At 43.6% G+C, this 23,396-nt stretch overlaps 1 protein-coding gene across 11 annotated transcripts in view; it reads right to left on the reverse strand.

The window, feature by feature from the left end:
- Window positions 1–23,396, reverse strand: part of LOC137432741 (spermatid perinuclear RNA-binding protein-like) — a 130,579-nt gene that overhangs the window by 3,810 nt on the left and 103,373 nt on the right. For 7 of the 11 annotated variants that reach the window (XM_068124894.2, XM_078783560.1, XM_078783556.1 and 4 more), the window contains 3 exons: window positions 15,774–15,911; window positions 6,597–6,719; window positions 2,612–2,741 (listed from right to left, as the gene is read on the reverse strand). In XM_068124894.2, the coding sequence (XP_067980995.2) occupies window positions 2,612–2,741; window positions 6,597–6,719; window positions 15,774–15,911 (391 nt within the window). The remainder of the gene's footprint in view (window positions 1–2,611; window positions 2,742–6,596; window positions 6,720–15,773; window positions 15,912–23,396) is intronic. The other 4 variants (XM_078783555.1, XM_078783557.1, XM_078783559.1 and 1 more) reach the window with 1 other exon arrangement.

The raw sequence follows: 23,396 nt of genomic DNA on the forward strand, positions 1-23,396 counted from the left end.
ACCTCTGCCTCTTATAATGGGAAATTAGTTTGAATTGACACGTTTTTCATTCACAAAACTTGCTCTCAGGCTGAAGGCAAGGAGCTTAGCTAAGGAGGATGACATTGGGGACTTCACGACCAGCCCGTTGTGGGCCTACAGGTTCATGGCATGCCACACACATCCAATGCCACACACACATCTCCCACCATCTACCCGATGGCACGACTGATAAAACTACGCACTTCCAGTCCTACACCATCAAGCTTCGCTGAAAGCATGAATTTTTTTTTGGAGGTGAAAAACAGGGGTGCAGTTAATACACCGGAAAATATGGTACTCAATCACTCCCAGGAAAAACGCAGGCAGGGTGTAAGAACATATTCACTCGGGGCCTGAACACGGAGGTGTGTAAATGAACCTGTGTAAAGCAATCTTTTTAATAAGAGGCACAGTGGCACACGTGTACAAACTATAATAATTAAATTTGTGTTGTTGACAACAAATCACAATATACAACCTCAACAAAACATATTAGTCGATCACACCCGGGGGAAAAATGCAGGCAGTGTATAAGCACAAGATTGAGGCCTGAAGGCCAATTCTCCGATTGAATTTTTTTTTCATACAAACATAGCCCTCTACCTTCTTCTGGATGAAAGAGAAGGCCATGCAACATTTGTCTACTCTGGCTCCAATGGTTCATCACAGAATCGTCTGAATCCGTGGGTAAATTAAAATTTAGGTTTAAAAAACCGGAAACGCACACGTAAAAAAAAAAAGAAAAAAAAGTAATCTAAATCAATATCTAGCACTTGCAAATTGTAAACTGTGAAATAAAACATGGCAGCAAAAAAAGCATCCGTAAAAAAAAAAAAAAAAAAAAGACCTCAATCGATATCTAGCATTTGCAAATTGTAATTTCTATAAGTGTAAACGGTGAAATAAGAACCTCAATGAAAATTTATGTAGAAACAGTGAACGTATCTGTAAAATAAACAAATAAATAAATAAACCTAAATTGATATCTAGCAGCAGGTCGGTAATGCTTGCCTATAATCATAAAGCTTCTATTTATTATGTACCTACGTACGAAGCATGTTTATTGCTTACACAGTGTGTAAGCATACCCCACTAGTATCATACACATTTCACACACAAAAAGTTTTGAGGATTAAAAGGGAGAATAATGATGTGGAATGAGTGACAGAAATAAATCAGGAAGGAGGAGTGAGGTAGTTTTTCTGTAAAAAGTTTTTTTTATTTTGCAACGTTTGGAGTTGATCAAGGGAGAGGTGTGATAAGGTAAACTTGAGGATAGTAGGGAAAGGAGGAAATAGAGAAGTGTCACTACAGAAGGCTTATTAATCACAAGCATGGGGCCAAAATGAGATCTTGCTTGATAAACACAAACTCAAGATTGATACATCACCAAAGTAGACTTCACAGAACACCTTAGCCCACACAGTCTTGAGGAAAAGGCCATAGGAAGGGTCTTTTCAACTAAATTTCAAGTGTCATAACAAAGGGTCTGAATACTTATGTCAATGTGATATTTCAGTTTTTTCTTTTTAATAAATTTGCAAAACTTTCTAAAATCCTGTTTTCTCTTTGTCATTATGGGGTATTGAGTGTAGATTGATGAGGGAAAAAATGAATTTAGACGATTTCAGCATAAAGCTGCAACATAACAAAATGTGAAAAAAGTGAAGGGGTCTGAATACTTTCTGAATGCACTGTACATGGTGATTGTTTTAAAGGCCGCAGAGATTGTGTTTTTTGATTGTGGAGCAGGATCAATCCAATTTATGGTAGATGGAACATCCGATGGTATACTACTTGGGAGAGTTGAAGGATCATTGACATTTGCCAATATTAAATAAAGGAGTTGATGGTTTGTCATCTTTTGAGGGATGGACGTCCTGGAAATTAGCATTCCACTTGCAGAGTACCTTCGGTGGCAGAGGTAATTAGTTATTTGTGCCTGTTGTTTGTTTCCTTCATATATCCCGAAAAACAATGTTTCTTGTTTAGAATAATTTTCAATTTTGTTGGACTGCCAGACAGACAGACAGACAGACAGACAAGAACAATTTTCTCACTCTTCTCTACGCACGTGTGATCGAGCAGAGATTCTGTACAATTTTCCAAATTCAGAGGCAAAGTACTGTTAAACTGCAGGTTCATGTTCCGATTCATTCTCTGATTAGTGTTATACATTGTTTAAAATATATAATTCAATTGAAATTAAGTATTTCCTCGATCATAGACTGGCGTCTGCATGCAGACAGACAGACAGACAGACAGACAGACAGGGTGAAGCAATTGCTTAACCGTACTTTGAGCTTTGCATGCGGGGTAATAAGAACAGACCAGAAGATGACAACAAATTGAAGATAAGATTTAACGTACAGGAACAAATGACAACAGTTAGATATGTTAGCTTTTGGAGATCTCACAGAACTGAGAAACCCCCCTGCACTAAGGAAGAAATTGCAACCAGAAGATAAAGGAAGAGATACAAAATTTCAGTGATTTGCTCACATCACAGTTTGAATTTTGAGTCTGAAGCCACAAAGAAAGAGTTAAGCCTTAAATATCAGCCCTGCATGCATTTGGCAGTCACACGTACCTGGGTGATGCATTCCAGATGATGCTAAGCTTCCCCTACCCTGCCATCCACGCCCACGCCCACGCCCACCTCTGTTCCATCCTCGGCCACCCCTGCCTCGGCTCACAGTTACAGACGTGCCCTCAGACGTCTGCAAGGAGAAGAAAAATAAAAACTGTTCAAGGTTTTGTTTTATAGTAACCAGACACCACAAATGATAAGGATTGTTCCAGAGACTTGTGCACAATACATATACACGACATGACCAAAAGTATGTGGACACCCGAACATCACACATCTCATTCCAAATTCATGGGCATTAATATGGAGTTGGTCCCCCCTTTGCTGCTATAACAGCCTCCACTCTTCTGGGAAGGCTTTCCACTAGATGTTGGAACATTGCTGCGGGGATTTGCTTCCATTCAGCCACAAGAGCATTCGTGAGGTCGGGCACTGATGTTGGGGGATGAGGCCTGGCTTGCTGTCGGTGTTCCAATTCATCCCATAGGTGTTGGATGGGGTTGACGTCAGCGCTCTGTGCAGGCCAGTCAAGTTCTTCCACCCGATCTCGACAAACCATTTCTGTATGGACCTCACTTTGTGCATGGGGGAATTGTCATGCTGAAACAGGAAAGGACCTTCCCCAAACTGTTCCGACAAATTTGGAAGCACACAATCGTCTAGATTCTAGAATGTCATTGTATGCTTTAGCGTTAAGATTTCCCTTCACTGGAACTAAGTGGCATAGCCCAATCCATGAAAAACAGCCCCAGACCATTATTCCTCCTCCACCAAACTTTACAGTTGGCACTATGCATTCAAGCAGTTGCGTTCACCTGGCATCCGCCAAACCCAGATTTGTCCGTCGGACTGCCAGATGGTGAAGTGTGTGTGATTCATCACTCCAGAGAACGCGGTTCCACTGCTCCAGTCCATTGGCAGGGAGCTTTACACCACTCCAGCCGACGCCTGGCATTGCGAATGGTGATCTTAGGCTGGTGTGCAGCTGCTCAGCCATGGAAACCCATTTCATGAAGCTCCGGACGAACAGTTGTTGTGCTGACGTTGCTCCCAGAGGCAATTTGGAACTCGGTAGTGAGTGTTGCAACCAACAACTACAACAACAACAACAGGCATTTTAAGGCCATTTTCCCTGCAAGAGCGGGGGTTAGCCTTGCGGTCCCCATGAGAATCTTCTCCATTTTGCCCTATTTTTGGCATCTCCCCTTGTTAACCCCCTTGCCCGCATTTCTTCTTCGACCATCTTTAGCCAAGTCTTTCTCGGTCTTCCACATCCTCTACTTCCTTCTACATTCATTTCCATCACTCTTCTCAACCAGTCACTTTCATCCTTCCTCAACACATGACGAAACCATCTCAAACTGTTTCTCTTCACAGCATCCATCACAGGCTTTATCCCCATCATCTTTCACAATTCATCATTTGTCTTCCTCTCTCTCTCAACGATACTCCACACATCCACCGAACCATTCGCATTTCCACCCTTTCCAGCCTTCGTTGCTGCTCAACGTTCATTACCCATGTCTTGCTCCCATAAATCATAACACTTCTCACACATGCAGCATACACCTTTCCCTTCAGCTTCAACGACACTCCCCTCCTCGTCAGCGCGCCACTCAGTTCCCGAAACTTCTTCCATGCACATCTCACTCTAGCAACCGTTGCCGAGTCTGATCCACCTTCTCCATTCAGCACATCTCCTAGGTAACAAAATGTTTTCACAGTTCACACCTTCCAGCTTCATGCCATCTCCAAGATCCAACTCAACATTTCCTCCATCTGCAGCTCCCTCTGTGCACACCTTACACTTGAATGAAGCTGCCAAACTGGTTAATGACCCTCTCAAACCACTACATTTTTGATGAGCCCACTCAGCGCACATTGTACATTGAATGGAATTCACTCCAACACCCTTCCTGCACACAGCACACGGCCACTTCCCAGTTCTTTCCACCTCACCACATGCTTTACCACTAGCCATCACCTTCGTTTTTCCGATATTCACCTTCAGACCTTTTGTCTCCATACATTCCTTCCACTTGTTCATCTTCTCTTTCAGTCCATCCATACTTTCTGCAATCAACACCAGATCATCTGCATACAATAACTCCCACGGTAAACCCTCCTTTACGTTCCGAGCCAGCACCTCCATCACAGCTACAAATAGTAGGGGACTTAGTACCGACCCCTGATGCACTCCCACCTTCACCTCAAACTCACCACTGTTCCCGTCCTTCGTCCTTATAGCTGTGCGCGCTCTTTTGTTCATTGCCATCACTACTCTGATCAACCATTCCTCCACTCCTAACTTCCTCAATGTCCATGTCACTACTTCACGTGGAACCCTATCGAATGCTGAGTGTTGCAATCAATGACAGATTATTTTTTATGCGCTATGCGCTTCGGCACTCGTCGGTCCCATTCTGTGAGCTTGTGTAGCCTACCACTTTGCGGCTGAGCTGTTGTTGTTCCTAAACGTTTCCACTTCACAATAACAGCACTTACAGTTGACCGGGGCAGCTCTAGTGGGGCAGACATTTGACGAACTGACTTATTGGAAAGGTGGCATCCTATGACGGTGCCACGTTGAAAGTTACTGAGCTCTTCAGTACGGCCAATTCTTCTGCCAATGTTTATCCATGGAGAATGCATGGCTGTGTGCTTGATTATATATACCTGTCAGCAATGGGTGTGGCTGAACCAGCCGAATCCACTAATTAGGAGTGTCCGTATACTTTTGGTCATGTAGTGTATTTCCAAAAATTACTCAAAATCCAGAGTAAAACCGTGACTATTTAATCATTCTAAACATTTAGATCTTCCAAAAACAGAATGGAAGAGGCAGTAAGTTACATCAAAAAGTTAAATAGATAGTACAGAATAATATCAAAAAGGAAACCAAAAATGTAAATCTTTGTGGTCAAAATAATGAGAAAACAAACATTGCCATACAATTGATTTCATCAACTGAACGTCAATACGAGTTATTGAGCTAATGTGAAGCAAGAAGCTAATGATCAGGTATTAACGCTTCAGGGAGCTCCATAAGGTTAAAACCTAATACGTCAGATTCCCCTTGCTTTCTACAGCAGTTGGCATACTTCGATCATTGTTCTTTGGATTCCATACATTATTTTACTTACCCGCCGACACCGAATGACAGAAGTTTTCACACTTAAGACTAGATTCCATTATACATTGGGGAGACTAGAGAATCGTATTCAATGAACTTTCTATATGCCTCTCGAAAGCGTTGGACAAGGAACGAATTGAGTGCAAGGGCATAAAAGAGAGTAATAAAAATGAAACAGCACTGTTGGCACACCACAGAGGATGTAATCATCTTTTCTGTAATCATTCATGTGCAGCACAAGGCTTTCGAGTAGCATCATTGGCTGAGGGCACGCTGTGCTGCTGATGCAATGTCCATTTGTAGGTTAGGGCAGGAATTCGTTATTTGGCCAAGGTGCCGGCAATAGCTTGCCGACTCTGCCAAGGACACCGTGGAATCTTTAAGGTCCACCAACTAATGCTAGCAGACGGGAGGGACGTCCAGTTTAACGTCCATCTGAGGAGCAGCGCACACATTGATGAATCACCCTGCCTGTGAAATACCAGGGTGACAGTTTATAGCTGGGCTGAGATTCGATCCCAGGCTAGATAGCTTAGAGGCGAATGTGCATACCTCTCGGCCATCCTGCCAGCCGAGAGGATGTCATGATACAGGACTGCAAGCTGACTACTCGGTGACAATTACAGCTGTTCGTAGGAAGGTGAGATATGAAGCATTGGTAAGGAGCTGACAAGCAAAGTAAAAGATTGGCAAATGAAATGATCGTTACACACACAGCAAGAATGTAGTATTGGGAAGGGATAAAATAGAAAATATATGTACAATTAAATTACCGTAGGTAAAACGTACAGAGTGAATCCAGTAAAAGTACATATTTTGTGAAGGAAAAGTGAACACAACTGGCAGCAGTACCGTAGATGGTTTCTTGGCATTTGGGCCTGAGAACAATACCCGGATAGCTTCCAGTGCTGCATTTGCCTTTGCAATCTTCTTGTTGGATCCAGCAGCTTGGAAAGTCTGCCCATCAACCACAACCTATGAAGTAAGTAATGGCATATGCGAGTTGAAAAAAAACAAAAAACAAGATATTATATATATATATATATATATATATATATATATATATATATATATATATATATATATATATATATATATATATATACAGTATATATATATATATATATATATATATATATATATATATATATATATATATATATATATATATATATATACAGTATATATATATATATATATATATATATATATATATATATATATATATATATATATATATATACAGTATATATATATATATATATATATATATATATATATATATATATATATATATATATATATATATATATATATATATATATATATATATATATATATATACACATACATACATACATACATACATACATATATATATATATATATATATATATATATATATATATATATATATATATATATATATATATATATATATATATATGTATATATATATATATATATATATATACAGTCACGTGAAAAAGTAAGTACACCCCATGTAAAGTTTTGACTTTTTCAACATATTTCAACATACAGCTATTTGATCTTCATTTCAACAATATTGAAAGATAAAGGTGATATAATATAACAAATATCATGAAACATTTACATTTTGCAGTCCATTGTATAATTTAAATAAACATAAATGAAAATTTCGCATGTGGAAAAAGTAAGAAAACCCCGACATTTATCGCTACTTCAAATGCCTAAAATTAGAATCAAGTGCACCAGCTCAAGTGCAAATGATTAGAACATCGTTGGAGAGGATCATGGAGGAACCTGTCTTATTTAAACCTCAGACATTTAATTTGGTTTGCTCTTTGTTGTTGAAGTGTGTGGCGTCATCATGCCGAGATCAAAAGAGCTCTCTGAGGCCTTCAGAAAGAAGGTTATAGCAGCCGACGAGTCTGGGAAGGGATTTAAAAAGATCTCCAAACAATTTGATATCAATCATTCGACTGTCCGGAAGATCATCTACAAGTGGAGAAGATTCCAAACAACTGCCAACTTGTTCAGGCCAGGCCGCCCCAGCAAGTTCAGCCCGAGAGCAGACCGCAAGATGCTGAAAGAGGTCTCTAAGAACCCCAGAATGTCATCACGGGACCTACAGGTAGATCTTGCCACTGTTGATGTCAAAGTGCACGAGTCTACCATTAGAAAGAGGCTGCACAAATTTGATCTACATGGGAGGTGTGCCAGGAGTAAACCTTTGCTGTCCAGAAAGAACATCAGGGCAAGACTAAAGTTTGCCAATGAACACCTAGGCAAAGACCAGCACTTCTGGAACAATGTGCTCTGGACAGATGAATCAAAGGTCGGGCTATTTGGCCACAGCACCAGAAGACATGTTTGGTGAAAACCAAAGACAGCATTTGACCACAAGAACCTGATACCAGCTGTAAAGCATGGTGGTGGAAATATTATGGTTTGGAGCCAGCCGCTTTGCTGCATCAGGGCCTGGGCAGCTCACCATCATAGAATCCACTATGAATTATTCATTGTACCAGAGGGTGCTTGAGGATAATGTGAGGCCATCTGTCGGAAAGTTGAAGCTCAACCAAAGGTAGACCTTGCAACATGACAATGACCCTAAACATACCAGTAAATCCACCAAGGAATGGCTGAAAAGAAAGAAATGGAGGGTTCTGGAATGGCCAAGTCAAAGCCTGGATCTAAGTCCCATCGAGATGTTGTGGGGGGATTTGAAACGAGCTGTGCATGCAAGAAACCCATCAAACATCGCATGGCTGAAAGAATTCTGCATGGAGGAGTGGGCAAAAATTTCTCCCAGTCGATGTCAGAGACTGGTAGACAGTTATAAGAAACACCTACTTGATGTTGTTTCTGCCAAAGGGGGCAATACCACCTATTAGAACCAAGGGTGCACTTACTTTTTCCACATGCGAAATTTGCATTTATGTTTATTTAAATTATACAATGGACGACAAAATGTAAATGTTTCATGATATTTGTTATATGATATCACCTTTATACAAGGTGGACATATGTAGACAGTGTATACCCCGGTTTATAATAGGTACACCGTATCCCTGCGTGTCGAAAGAGGCGACTAAAAGGGTTGGCGTCAGGAAGGGCATCCGGCCATAAAAACATTGCCTCAAAAAGAGAACCATGACAATGATGACTACATATGGGCAGGGTACAGCCCGAAGTACCCCGTGGGGGACCCCACTCCCTCTCGTCAAAACTCAAGGTGGGGAACCCAATCGAAGCAAGGGTGGAAATCACTCCATTTATGAAGTTGAAACGTCTGATGCCCGACGTTGAGATCGGTTTCTGAGGTTTGGGACATGGAATGTAGAGACAATGACAGGGAGATCAGGAGAAGTGGTGGAAGTATTGGTCAGAAGAAGAGTGGACATATGTTGTGTGCAGGAGACGAGATGGAAGGGAAGTGGTGTGAGAATGGTGAAGGGTAGGCAGGGACAGAAATACAAGTTTGTGTGGCAAGGGTGCCTGGAGAGCGTGAATGGTGTTGGTGTCCTGTTTTCTGAGGAGTTTGTAGACAGTGTGGTGAGTGTGACTAGAGTGAGTGAAAGGTTGATGATGGTGAAAATGATGATTGGAAAGCTCTTGGTGAACATCATCTCGGGATATGCTCTGCAGGTTGGTCGGAGCGATGAAGAGAAGGACAAGTTCTGGTGTGCGATAGAGAAGCTGATGGAAAACGTGAAAGACGAGGACGTTGTTGTGGTCGGAGGACACCTAAATGGACATGTGGGAAGGAGTATGGACGGTTTTGAGGGAGTTCATGGGGGTTACGGATATGGTGTGAGAAATGGAGAAGGTGAAAGGATTTTGGAGTTTGCTGATGGAGCTGATTTGTAATAATCAGTTCCAGAAAGAGGATAATAAGTTTGTTACATACACTTCAGGTGGGTCAACGACAACCGTTGACTACCTGCTGGTGCGTAGGCGAGATAGGGGGCACCTCCGGGACACAAAGGTGATCCCGGGGGAGGAGGCTGTTTCAGAGCACCACTTGGTTGTCTGCGACATAAGGGTGAAAGGTGCGAGGAGAGCTCGGCGGGTGAAGTACCAACCGAGAATGAAGGTGTGGAGGTTGAAAGAGGTGACAGTGAGGGAGGCATTAAAAGAGAGGCTGAGTATGGTGGAGGATGATGTGGTTGAGCTTGAAAGAGATTGGATGTCAATGAAAGATAGTCTGTTGGGAGCCGTTGGTGAGGTATGTGGATGGACAAAAGGACCACCGAGGCACTCGGAAACATGGTGGTGGGATGATGAAGTTGGAAAGAAGATTGACAAGAAGAGGAAGAAGTTCAAGGAGTGGCAGAAGGCGAAGGGTATGGGGGCAGAAAAGGCAGACCATGAAATGTATAAGGCTTGCCCTTCCTGACGCCAACCTCTCCGACTCTCTGGAAAATCCTCTCTATCTCTTTGCTGATGACTCCACTATCTGCCGCTCCATTCCTCATCCCTCAGATCGGCTGTCTGCAGCCTCCTCACTCTCTGCAGACCTGGACAAAATCACAGACTGGTCAAACAAGTGGAACATGTCTTTCAATCCTGACAAATCTCACACTCTTACAATGTCTCTCCGAAAGGACCGACTGGACAACCCTCCCATCTACTTTCTCAACAATCTTCTCCAAGAAGTTCTGTCGCTCAAGCTTTTGGGTCTCACTATCTGCCATGATCTTTCTTGGGAAAACCACATTTCCAAGCTGGCCTCCAAAGCCAGTCGCCGACTGGGCATCCTCCGTCATGCGAAGTCCTTCCTTGACACAGCTGAACTCCTCACCACATACAAGGCTTTCATCCGCAGCTCAATGGAATACTGTTCCCCCCTCTGGGCTGGTGCTCCTGCCTCACACCTTGCTCGGCTTCATGCTGTTGAGGCCAAAGCTTTCAGAATCATTGGAATCTCCTGCGATGTAGTCAACTCCGAGGGCCTTTCACTCACTCACCGCAGGCAGGTTGGTGGTCTTTCTGTCTTCTACCGACTCCTCTCCGGCCTTGCTCCCCCAGCTCTCTCTGTGCTCTGTCCCCCCAATATTCCTTCAGGTCGCACAAGATCTGCCTGCAACCCTCTTATGGTTAAACTGCCAAAGTCTAGGCTCTCTGCTCACCTTCACTCTTTCATTCCCCTTTTCTCCCGCCTCTGGAACAAACTCCCCCACTCCCTTCAATCCCACTCCTCCCTCCAGGTCTTTAAAACAGCTGTTCACCACCATCTCTTATCTTCCCCCATCGAAAACCTTGATCTTTTCTACCCCCAGTAATTCACCCCAGAGTCCTTGCAGTGTTCATATGTTTTATTCCTCTCCCACCTCCCCCCAAGTCCTCCCGATGTCCCTGCTCTCAAATGTTGTGTTTGTGTCCTTCCCCCTCTCTCCCCATCTTGTCTGCCGCTCCCCTTGTTTTTTGTGTTTTGTGTGTCGGTTTGTCTTTTTGTGTGATTAATGGTAGCTCTTTCACGAGCCTCGATCTTGTATACAAAAAACAAAAAAAACAAAAAAAAAAGGCAGCGAAGAAGTCTGCAAAGAAAGAGGTAGCAAAGGCACAGGAGGCATGTAGGAAAATGTTCGGAGAACGCTTGGATTCGGAAGAGGGTCAGGGAGCGGTATTCAGGATTGCAAAGCAGATAGCGAAAGAGAGGTGTGATGTGATGGGGGTGAGTTGCTTGAAGGATGAAGTGGGACAAATTGTTGTGGACCCAGATGTAATTAAAGGAAGATGGAAGAGATACAGTGGAACCTTGACTTACGAGTGCAGCAACTTACGAGTTTTCCGAGATACGAGCCGTCGCTCGGGCGGTTTATTGCTTTGAGATGCGAGCCGAGATCTGAGTTACGAGCTTACGCCACCCGCCACCAGGTGGGTTCCGGTCACGTGGTTATCTTGCCGTGCAAGCATATCTGCCGTATATCGCTGCTGTTTTGTTTTCGCATGTTGGTTATTTTGGAAAATTTCTTAGTTTTAACCATGGGTCCTAAGTAATTGAGTGCCAAGGGCAGTACTGAGAAGAAGAAGAGGATGATGTGCTTGGATATAAAACACGCAATCGTCGAAAAACATGAGCGAGGTGTGCGTGTTGTCGACTTGGCGAGGCAGATGTGAAGGCAGCTGAAGATTTTATTATAACTTTTGCCGAACTGATAGAAGCCGAACGATACATCCCCCAGCAAATCTTCAACTGTGACGAGACAGGGCTCTTCTGGAAAAAGATGCCGAGGAGGACGTATATAACGGCAGAGGAGAAGAGCATGCCAGGCCACAACTTGTTCAGAGTGCCGGCGATAGCTCGCCTTCTCTTTGTGGAAGACACGGTGAGATCCTTAACATCCAACAACTAATGGGACGCAAACGGGGCGCCCAGTTTAGCGGTACACACATTGATGAATCACCCTGCCTGTGAAACACCGACATGACAGGTTATAGCTGGGTCGGGTTTCAAACCCAGGCTGGACAGTTTAGAGTCAAGTGTGCGTACCTCCAGTCCAGGCCATCCTGCCAACTTGTATGCTGCATACAGGTGAAATATAAAGCGCGAGATATTTTTATATATACTGCATATTTAAAAAAAAATTGGTGTGGTTTTTGGCGGGCTGGAACGGATTAATAGCATTTCAATGCATTTTAATGGGGAAATTTGATTTGAGAAACGAGCAAATTGAGTTACGAGCTCGGTCACAGAACGAATTAAACTCGTAAGTCAAGGTTCCACTGCATATGGAAATACTGTTGAATGCAGAGAATGAATGGGATGGCAACATAGAGAGTAACCCAGTTTTAGGACCGGCAGAGAAGATAACCAAGAAGGAAGTGGAGGAAGCGATAAAAGCAATGAAGAGTAGAAAAGCGGGAGGGCCGACGGGAGTTGTGGGAGATATGTTGAAGGCAGCGGGAAATTGGGGTGTGAAGAGAATGACAGAGATCTGCAATCTGGTGGTGAAAGAAGGCCGCATTCCAGTGGGGTGGGAACTGAGTACCCTCGTCCCTCTATACAAGGGGAAAGGTGACCCTCTGGACTGTGGCTCGTATCGAGTGATAAAGTTATTGGAGCATGGAATGAAGGTATTGGAAAGGGTGTTGGAGAGGAGGATAAGGAAGAAAGTGAAGATTGACGAAATGCAGTTTGGATTTATGCCAGGAAGAGGAACGACAGACGCGCTTTTTATTGTGAGGCAGTTGCAGGAGAAGTATATGGAGAACAGGCAGAAGTTGTTTCTTGGGTTTGTTGATCTGGAGAAAGCATTCGATAGGGTTCCACATGAAGTAGTGACATGGGCATTGAGGACGTTAGGAGTGGAGGAATGGTTGATCAGAGTAGTGATGGCAATGTACAAAAGAGCGCGCACAGCTGTAAGGACGAACGACGGGAACAGTGGTGAATTTGAGGTGAAGGTGGGAGGGCATCAGGGGTCGGTACTAAGTCCACTACTATTTGTAGCTGTGATGGATGTGCTGGCTCAGAATGTAAAGGAGGGTTTACCGTGGGAGTTGTTGTATGCAGATCATCTGGTGTTGATTGCAGAAAGTATGGATGGACTGAAGGAGAAGATGAACAAGTGGAAGGAATGTATGGAGACAAAAGGTCTGAAGGTGAATATCGGAAAAACGAAGGTGATGGCAAGTGGTAAAGCATGTGGTGAGGTGGAAAGAACTGGGAAGTGGCCGTGTGCTGTGTGCAGGAATGGTGTCGGAGTGAATTCCATTCAATGTACAATGTGCGCTGAGTGGGTTCATCAAAAATGTAGTGGTTTGAGAGGGTCATTAACCAGTGTGGCAGCTACATTCAAGTGTAAGGTGTGCACAGAGGAAGCTGCAGATGGAGGAAATGTTGAGTTGGATCTTGGAGATGGTGTGGAGCTGGAAGGTGTGAAAACATTTTGTTACCTTGGAGACATGCTGAATGGAGGTGGATCAGACTCTTCAACGGCTGCTCGAGTGAGATGTGCATGGAAGAAGTTTCGGGAACTGAGTGGCGTGCTGACGAGGAGGGGAGTGTCATTGAAGCTGAAGGGAAAGGTGTATGCTGCATGTGTGAGAAGTGTTATGATTTATGGGAGTGAGACACGGGTAATGAACGTAGAGCAGCAACGAAGGCTGGAAAGGGTGGAAATGTGAATGGTTCGGTGGATGTGTGGAGTATCGTTGAGAGAGAGGAAGACAAATGATGAATTGTGAAAGATGATGGGAATAGAGCCTGTGATGGATGCTGTGAAGAGAAACAGGTTGAGATGGTTTGGTCATGTGTTGAGGAAGGATGAAAGTGACTGGTTGAAAAGAGTGATGGGAATGAATGTAGAAGGAAGTAGAGGACAGGGAAGACCGAGAAAGACTTGGCTAAAGATGGTCGAAGAAGAAATGCGGGCAAGGGGGTTAACAAGGGGAGATGCAGAAAATAGGGCAAAATGGAGAACATTGTCATGGGGACCGCAAGGCTAACCGCCACTCTTGCAGCGAAAATGGCCTTAAAATGCCTGCTGTTGTTGTTTGTTGTATATCACCTTTATCTATCAATATTGTTGAAATGAAGATCAAATAGCTGTATGTTGAAATATGTTGAAAAAAGCAAAACTTTACATGGGATGTACTTACTTTTTCACGTGACTGTATATATAGTGCATTCAGAAAGTATTCAGACCCCTTCACTTTTTTCACATTTTGCTATGTTGCAGCCTTTTGCTGAAATCGTTTAAATGCATTTTTTCCCCTCATCAATCTACACTCAATACCCCATAATGACAAAGAGAAAACAGGATTTTAGAAAGTTTTGCGAATTTATTAAAAAGAAAAAACTGAAAAATCACATTGACATAAGTATTCAGACCCGTTGTTATGACACTTGAAATTTAGCTCAGGTGCCTCCCATTTCTCTTGATCTTCTTTGAGATGTTTCTAAACCTTGATTGGGGTCCACCTGTGATAAATTCAATTGATTGGACATGATTGGGAAAGGCACACACCTGTCTATATAAGGTCTCACAGCTGACAATGCATATCAGAGCAAAAACCAAGCCATGAGGTCGAAGGAACTGCCTGCAGAGCTCAGAGACAGGATTGTGTCGAGGTACAGATTTGGGGAAGCCTACAAAAAAAAATCTCTGCTGCATTGAAGGTTCCCAAGAGCACAGTGGCCTCCATAATTCTTAAATGGGAGAAGTTTCGAACAACCAGGACTCTTCGTCGAGCTGGCCCCCCGGCCAAACTGAGCAATCGGGGGAGAAGGGCCTTGGTAATAGAGGTGACCAATAACTCGATGGTCACTCTGGCTGAGCTCTAGAGATCCTGTGTGGAGATGGGAGAAACTTCCAGAAGGACAACCATCACTGCAACACTCCACCAATCTGGGATTTATGGCAGAGTGGCCAGACGGAAGCCTCGCCTCAGTGAAAGACACATGAAAGCCCGCTTGGAGTTTGCAAGAAAGCACCTAAAGGACTCTCAGACTGTGAGAAACAAGATTCTGTTGGCTTTCATGTTCATAAGAAAAAAAAAAGATGTTCCAAAAATCGTCAACATCACATTACATTTTTCAAACTATCGATATGTCGTCACATTTGGTAATGGAAAAAATGGTGTGCGGTATCGTAAACTGAAGATTTTGAAATTTTGAGATGCAAATCATCACCCAAACCTACTGAGGGGTCCAGTTTGACATCCACTCTGGTGGAGTAAAATCAAAACTAACAAAGGTCATGTGGTGCTGTACCAAGAGGAAACTACTTTTGGAGCAAGATGTTCTTTGGTAAGGGTTAACAGGTTAAGCTGATGCTCTCGTTTTTTTCACAATCACTTGGAAAGGGCAATTATACCAAAGCATATTTTGAGAAGAGGGTTGTTTTGGCTTGCACTGACTTCCTTGTCCAAGATAGACCACTATGACAAGGTGAAGCGCTGCACACATGACTTATCCATACCCATGTATTCCATACAATTTGAGAAAATAGTTATAGAAACAGCAAACCAAATTGATAATTATATAATGGCAAGATATGCAGTTTAAAAAGGTTGAAAGCATATTTTACAACAGACCTCTACAAAGAACTGCTTGTCATGACTGCCACCACTTTCTGAAGTGACAACATAGTTCAGTCCACGCCGCTTCTCATTCAGCTCCATTATAGGGTTCTTGCCATTGGCAGTAAGCACAGGTCCATGCGGCCGTGTCGGCTGGCAGACAAAAAGGAGTAGGGGGAGGGAGGTGGCGGCGAGAGATTAGATTCATCAATCCGTCGCTAATATCAACATACAACCCCAGAAGTTTCCATTTTTTTTTATTGGCAAATCATCGAATGACTGTCCTTGTATTTTACAAAAATGGCACTGATCATGAATGCCCTTGTTCTGCATGTGATAGACTGGGCAACCTCCGTCGATTCAAGTATTTTCTTGGGAAAACATAGCTACTCAGTTTGCAACGTATTTTTCCTTAACTCAATGGAGTACTGCTCTCCACTGTGGGCTGGTACCCCAGCATCACATCTGTCTCTCCCAGGTTCTGTGGAATGTAAAGCTCACAAAATTATTGAAGTATCCTGTAAGGAGGCCGAAGCTCAAGGTCTATTGCTTTCATATCGCAGGGAGGCTGGTGGTTTCTTCCTTTTTTTTTTTAACCACCTCTTCTCCAATATTGCACGTACTGGTGAAAATCTGAGTTTTCCGAACTGGATTTGTCATGTTTTTATGTTGTGTCTTTGTCTCGGTGTTTCTGTTGTGTCCCGTGCAATATTTAATGTTCAGTCGTTGTTTGTGTATTCATTTTGTATTGTTCAAGGCTTGACATGGCCTTTCCTCAGATATAAAAAGTTATCATGCTATCTTGCTTCTATCTTGGGTAAATCTCTGGGTATCTTTCTTCCATCTACTCAAAATTATCCCATTTCCCCTCCTCGCTTAAAAAAAATGAAAAGAAACCAAAAAAAATTTCCATTCTACTTGAATTTCCTTCTGCCTGTACTTCCTGAACTTCATTTTTTTCTCCCTTTTCTCAATATCTCCAAACTAAACCTTCATTGAATACAACAACACACACAACATGCATTTTAAGGCCATGTTCCCTGCTAGAGCGGGGGTTAGCCTTGCGGTCCCCATGACAATCTTCTCCATTTTGCCCTATTTTCTGCATCTCTCCTTGTTAACCCCCTTGCCCGCATTTCTTCTTCCACCATCTTTAGCCAAGTCTTTCTCGGTCTTCCCCGTCCTCTACTTCCTTCTACATTAACTTCCATCACTCTTCTCAACCAGTCACTTTCATCCTTCCTCAATACATGACCAAACCATCTCAACCTGTTCCTCTTCACAGCATCAATCACAGGCAATATTCCCATCATCTTTCGCAATTCATCATTTGTCTTCCTCTCTCTCAACGATACTCCGCACATCCATCGAACCATTCGCATTTCCACCCTTTCCAGCCTTCGTTGCTGCTCTACGTTCATTACCCATGTCTCGCTCCCATAAATCATAACACTTCTCACACATGCAGCATACACCTTTCCCTTCAGCTTCAGCGACACTCTCCTCCTCATCAGCACGCCACTCAGTTCCCGAAACTTCTTCCATGCACATCTCACTCGAGCAACCGTTGCCGAGTCTGATCCACCTTCTCCATTCAGCATGTCTCCGAGGTAGCAAAATGTTTTCACACCTTCCAGCTTCACGCCGTCTCCAAGATCCAACTCAACATTTCCTCCATCTGCAGCTCCCTCTGTGCACACCTTACATTTGAATGTAGCTGCCACACTGGTTAATGACCCTCTCAGACCACTACATTTTTGATGAACCCACTCAGCACACATTGTACATTGAATGGAGTTCACTCCGACACCCTTCCTACACACAGCACACGGCCACTTCCCAGTTCTTTCCACCTCACCACATGCTTTACCACTTGCCATCACCTTTGTCTTTCCGATATTCACCTTCAGACCTTTTGTCTCCATACATTCCTTCCACTTGTTCATCTTTTCCTTCAGTCCATCCATACTTTCCGCAATCAACACCAGATCATCTGCATACAACAACTCCCACGGTAAACCCTCCTTTACGGTCTGAGCCAAAAAAAATTTCCATTCTACTTGAATTTCCTTCTGCCTGTACTTCCTGAACTTCATTTTTTTCTCCCTTTTCTCAATATCTCCAAACTAAACCTTCATTGAATATAAATGCATATTCCACCTTCCTTTAAAAGCATTTTAAAATTCTTCACTTTCCTTATTTCTCTGTCAGATATACCTCCCCCCACCCCCCACGTTTTTATTTTTCTTCCGTATTACGTGTTTAATTCCGTGTTTAATTTAAAAAAAAAAAACAAAAAAAAACTGCCTCAAACAGGGAACCATGATTGTCATGGGCTCCGCAAGGCTAACCCCCGCTCCAGCGGGGGAAATGGCCTTAAAACGATCATTCATTCATTCATTCATTACTCTTCATAGATTATTTTCAAAAACTGTGTCAGCTCAGCGCTTGGTCCATCATCCCTCCTCCCATATCCATATCTACAGCACCACATTTCTCTGTGCCTTAAAAAATTATTATCACCCATCCCATGATCTTTATCTCCATTTATCCAATTTGGGGAATTTGGAATTAGCATCCCTCCACTTCATATCCCCTCGTTCCGCATCTACCCTCAAAACTTCATGTCCCCCATTTGTACATACCTTCTCACCCCACCCCCTCAAAGCTTCCCCCTCATTTTCTCCCACGTCCTGCACCTCCCAACGCCTCCTCCCTGTCCCTAACTGTGTCGACCTCAAACATCCAAGGTCTCTGCTCCAATCTGACAGATCTCTCAATCCAGGCAGTTGCTGAATCAACTGCTTAACAGAATCCTTCTTCCCACAGGACATTCCTGACTGCTTTGTGTCTCTACCCAGCTATTGTCTCCTCAAATTTGAGAGGCCTGATCACAGCACCAGCGTCGGAGTTGCACTTTACATCAATAACTCAATTTCTCACTACCCTTGTACTGATCTGACACCTCCAAACCTCCAGGAGTACCTTTGGCTGCGACATCCCCTCCGCTTTTGAGTTAGGAAGCTGATATTTGGACACCACAATGACCAAGTGATTTGGCTGTAAAGGCTATTTCTGATTTATCAATAAATCAATTAATCGATTAGTTATTTAATTATTCAATTTAACACTTGATTAATCAATTTTCAAAAAGTTACCGATTCAGATGAAACACCAATGGTTTAGGTATGCTATTCGACAATTGATTAAGAAATTAATTAATTTACGATTATCATTTATTTGTTTTCATTATGCAATTATTACCCTGCGCCCGCCCACGAAGCGAAAGGCAGGGTTAAGCATTCGAGTTGTTTGTCTGTGTTATACCGTCCTCCAAACAGTGACGACTCCATCTACATCTGTCTCAGAAGGCAAGGACCAACTATAAACCACTCATCCCAACTCTCTCTTCCTCATATCTGGTGATTTCAATCATTGTCACCATGCAATTTGGCTGGGTGTTTGTACCTCTCGCACCAGCCATGGCACTTCAGCGATGGAATTCTGGACTCCATAGGACGGCTCAACCTGTGAATTTTCCCAACCGGATTTCTCTCAATGAGAAATCCTCCATTCTGGACTTGGTACAAACGTCCCTGCAAATGTCTCCTGCTCCAATTGGTTCATCTGATCATATGCTTGTGACAGTCAACATCTCTCTAGCTATTCTTAGAGAACTGCCAGTGCATCTGGAAATCTGGAAGTTCACTCAGGTGATGGAATCCATTATCACAGTTGATACTGCATAAAATCTTTCCTTTTCTCCAACGACCTCATCTCAGATCACCAATTCAAATTCATTACCAGGTCACTCGACCTTGGACATGCTGCTTATACTCACCCAACAATGGATGGAGGCCATCAATGTCAGACATGAGATCAGGGTCATCTCTCCAGACATATCTTGAGCTTTCTTATACATTCTCACACCTGCCTTGCTCTCCAAACTCCCGCCTACAGCATCTAAGGCCAACTTCACACATGGCTTGCTTTCATATTCATTCATTCTTTCTTTCTCTTTCTCTTTCTCTTTCTCTTTCTCTTTCTCTTTCTCTTTCTCTCTCTCTCTCTCTCTCTCTCTCGAGTGCCCCAAGGCAATGTTCTGGGCCCAGTCCTATTCCTAATATTCATCAACGATCTCACATCCCTCATCTGTTAGACAGGCAGGATGCAGCCTCTTCCCTTTATTTAGACCTTTAAAAAAAATCACAAGCTGGTCAAACACTTGGAATATGTGTTTCAATCCTGACAAATCTCACACTCTCACTATCTCCCCCAAAATAACACTGTGGTCAACACCCCCCTACCCCCACCAACCCCCTAATATACTTTCTTAACAACCTTCTTGAGAAAATTCAGTCACTGAAACTCCCAGGTCTCACCATCAGCCATGATCTTTCTTGGGCAAACCATATTTCAAATTTGGCCTCCAAAACCCATCGAGCATCCTGCATCGTACAAAGTCCTTCCTTGGCACACCTGAACTCATATCCACTTTGAAAGCCTTCATCCGTAGCTTGATGGAGTACCCCTGCCTCACACCTTGCTCAGCTTGATGCTGTGAAAACCAAGGCCTTAAATTGGAATCTCCCACGATGAAGCTGAGTCTATGGTCAGCGATCACTTTCAAATTGCAGACAAGTCGGTGGTCTCTGTCTCCCACTATCTCCTTTCTGGTCTTGCACACTCATCTTTTCATGCTTTGTCTCCCTGTTTCTGCAAGGTGCACATGGTCCCCACCATCAACCCCCTTCTGGTGAAACCCCCAAAATCCAGAATTACTGCTCACCTCCACTCATTTGTTCCTGTTTTTTTTACTGCCTGCAGAACCAACTTCCACATCCTCTTCAATCTCATTCTTTCCTCCAGGTCTTTAAGACAGCTGTTTACCACCATCTCAGATCATCCCAAATCCAAAATCATATTTTCTGCCAACGTTAACACACGACGCTGCTGTTGGTGTCTACCCCTCTCTCTACTGTTCCCCTTGTTCTGTTGCATCCAGATCGGTTCAGTGTTGTAACTCTTCCATGAGCTTTAATTCTCAAAATATATTTTTAAATAAAAACCACAAAAGATGCCAAGTTACGTATATGAACATGATATTTTTCACAATAGTCCAACCTTGAAACAAGTAAACCTCCTCGGAGAGAAAAGATTATGAAGTAAAAGCTGCTTCAAATTAATGCAAACCTATGGTTAATATTACATTTTTTTTCAATCGACAAAATATTGAACCTAGGCAGTCATTGTATAGGCAACAGACCACTGCCTCATTTGCTCCGGAAATTATTATTTTTCTTTGCTGTTAAGAAGTATACAACCTCTAATTTTTTAGATCTATCAACCAGCATAAGAATAAAAGGCTTTCTTTTTTATATCATGGTATTTTTACCATGGGCTTATGCCAGTTAACTTGCAATTCTGAGAACCATCACCCCCTGGCAAAGGCACACAGCATACAGCTGCATATGGCATATAGTTCCAAGTTAGTTATTTCATTGTTAAATGTCCAGATAGTCCTCCCTTACAGTATGCCGAGTGGGTTTCAAAGGGAATATGCATTGTGTGGGATCAGTTCGGTCATTCCCCCCTCTTGTATATATTAAAGGAGGATACACTCTCCTTTTCACGAGCCGCGGAAGAATCACACCATCCCTCAATAGCATATGCACGCCAAAACCAAACTGCCACCACCACCACAGCAGTGCCTCAACCACAGTTTAACTACCACAGGACTATAAACCACCTCCACATCACAACCACCGACATCCACCTCAAGATCTAGGTTGTATTTATTTGGAAAAAAAAATTTGACGTTGACGGGAAAAGAATTCATCCGCAGCTCAATGGAATACTGTTCTCCCCTCTGGGCTGGTGCTCCTCCTCACACCTAGCTCGGCTTGAGGCTGTTGAAACCAAAGCTTTCAGAATCATTAAAATCTCCCACGATGAAGCTAACTCCGAGGGTCTTTCACTCACTCACCGCAGGCAGGTTGGTGGTCTTTCATGCCTTCTACCAACTCCTCTCCCGCCTAGCTCCACCAGATCTGTCTGTGCTCTGTCCCCCAAATATTGCTACAGGTCGCACAAGATCTGCCTGCAACCCTCTTATGGTTAAACTGCCAAAATCGAGACTCTCTATTCATCTTCACTCTTTCATTCCTCTTTTCTCCCACCTCTGGAACAAACTCCCTCACTCTCTTCAATCACACTCCTCCCTCCAGGTCTTTAAAACATCTGTTCACCACCATCTCTTATGTTCCCCCATCCAAAACCTTGATCTTTTTTACCCCCGTTAATTCACCCCAGATCCACTTTATTGAAATACCAACGTCTTTCCTGGAAGTCCTAGCAGTGTCCATGTGTTTTATACCTCTCCCACCCCACCCCCCCCTTCCCATGCCTCCTCCCCCCAAGCCCTCTCCCTCCCACAGATCTCCCGATGTCCCTGCTCTCAGATGTTGTACTTCTGTGCTTCCCTCTCTCTCCCCATCTTTTCTCCCACTCCCTTTATCACATGTTTTATGTGTCAGTTCGTCTTTTTATGATCAATGTTAGCTCCTACACGATCCTCGATCTTGTATACAAAAGAAAAAAAAAGACCAATGACCTGCATCTCATTTTATTTGCTCACTATTCACTCACGCTTGTACCACAAGACAGGCTCAACCACAGATCCTCTTCAACAATGGCCAATGGTTCCAGACTTATCGACAAACAGGGAATTACCAGTGAACTGGTACTCAATTAGCCGACCTCGGAAGGATGACAGGCTGAGTCAACCCCCCTGGCATTAATTCGGCGATCGACCGAGATTCGAACCCAGGATCCTAAGCCGGCACCCTAGCCGCTAGCCCAACACCAGAAATGGTGTCATGAACACAATTTATTTACGCACAAGCACAAAAGCAAGACGGGCCGATTTCCGATTCCGACGGGCGAGACGGGCCGATTTCCGATTCCGACGGGCCAATTTGGAGCAAGAAAAAGAACGAGACGGGAGAAAAAGGAGAGAAACGAGACGGGGAAAGCCGATTGGAGAGGCGAGTGAGGCGCGATTGGAGAGGAGTGTGAGGCGCGATTGGAGAGGAGTGTGAGGCACGATTGGAGAGGAGTGTGAGGCGTGATTGGAGAGGAGTGTGAGGCACGATTGGAGAGGAGTGATTGGAGTGGAGTGTGAGGCACGATTGGAGAGGAGTGTGAGGCACGATTGGAGAGGAGTGTGAGGCGCGATTGGAGAGGAGTGTGAGGCGCGATTGGAGAGGAGTGTGAGGCGCGATTGGAGAGGCGTGTGAAGGATTGGAGAGGAGAGGAGTGTGAGGGATTGGAGAGGTGAGGGATTGGAAAGGAGAGGGATGTGAGGGTTTGGAGAGGAGAGGAGTGCTAGGTGGAGAGAGGAGAGTGTCAGGTGGAGACAGGAGAGTGTCAGGTGGAGACAGGAGAGTGTCAGGTGGAGAGGAGTGAGGGGTCACATATTATGTGAAATAACTAAATTCACACCATTTCTGGATCTGATGACTTGCCAGTAACCATTTTGTAAAAATGAATGTGCAGCATATAACTCAATATGTCGAAATGTCACACACATCCATGCCCGTGGGATTCCCACGGGTGACCCCGCTAGTATCTATATAT

The sequence above is a fragment of the Myxine glutinosa genome, chromosome 8 (genome assembly GCF_964187855.1).
Source record: "Myxine glutinosa chromosome 8, kmMyxGlut1.1, whole genome shotgun sequence".
In the NCBI taxonomy this organism is placed as follows: Eukaryota; Metazoa; Chordata; class Myxini; order Myxiniformes; family Myxinidae; genus Myxine; species Myxine glutinosa.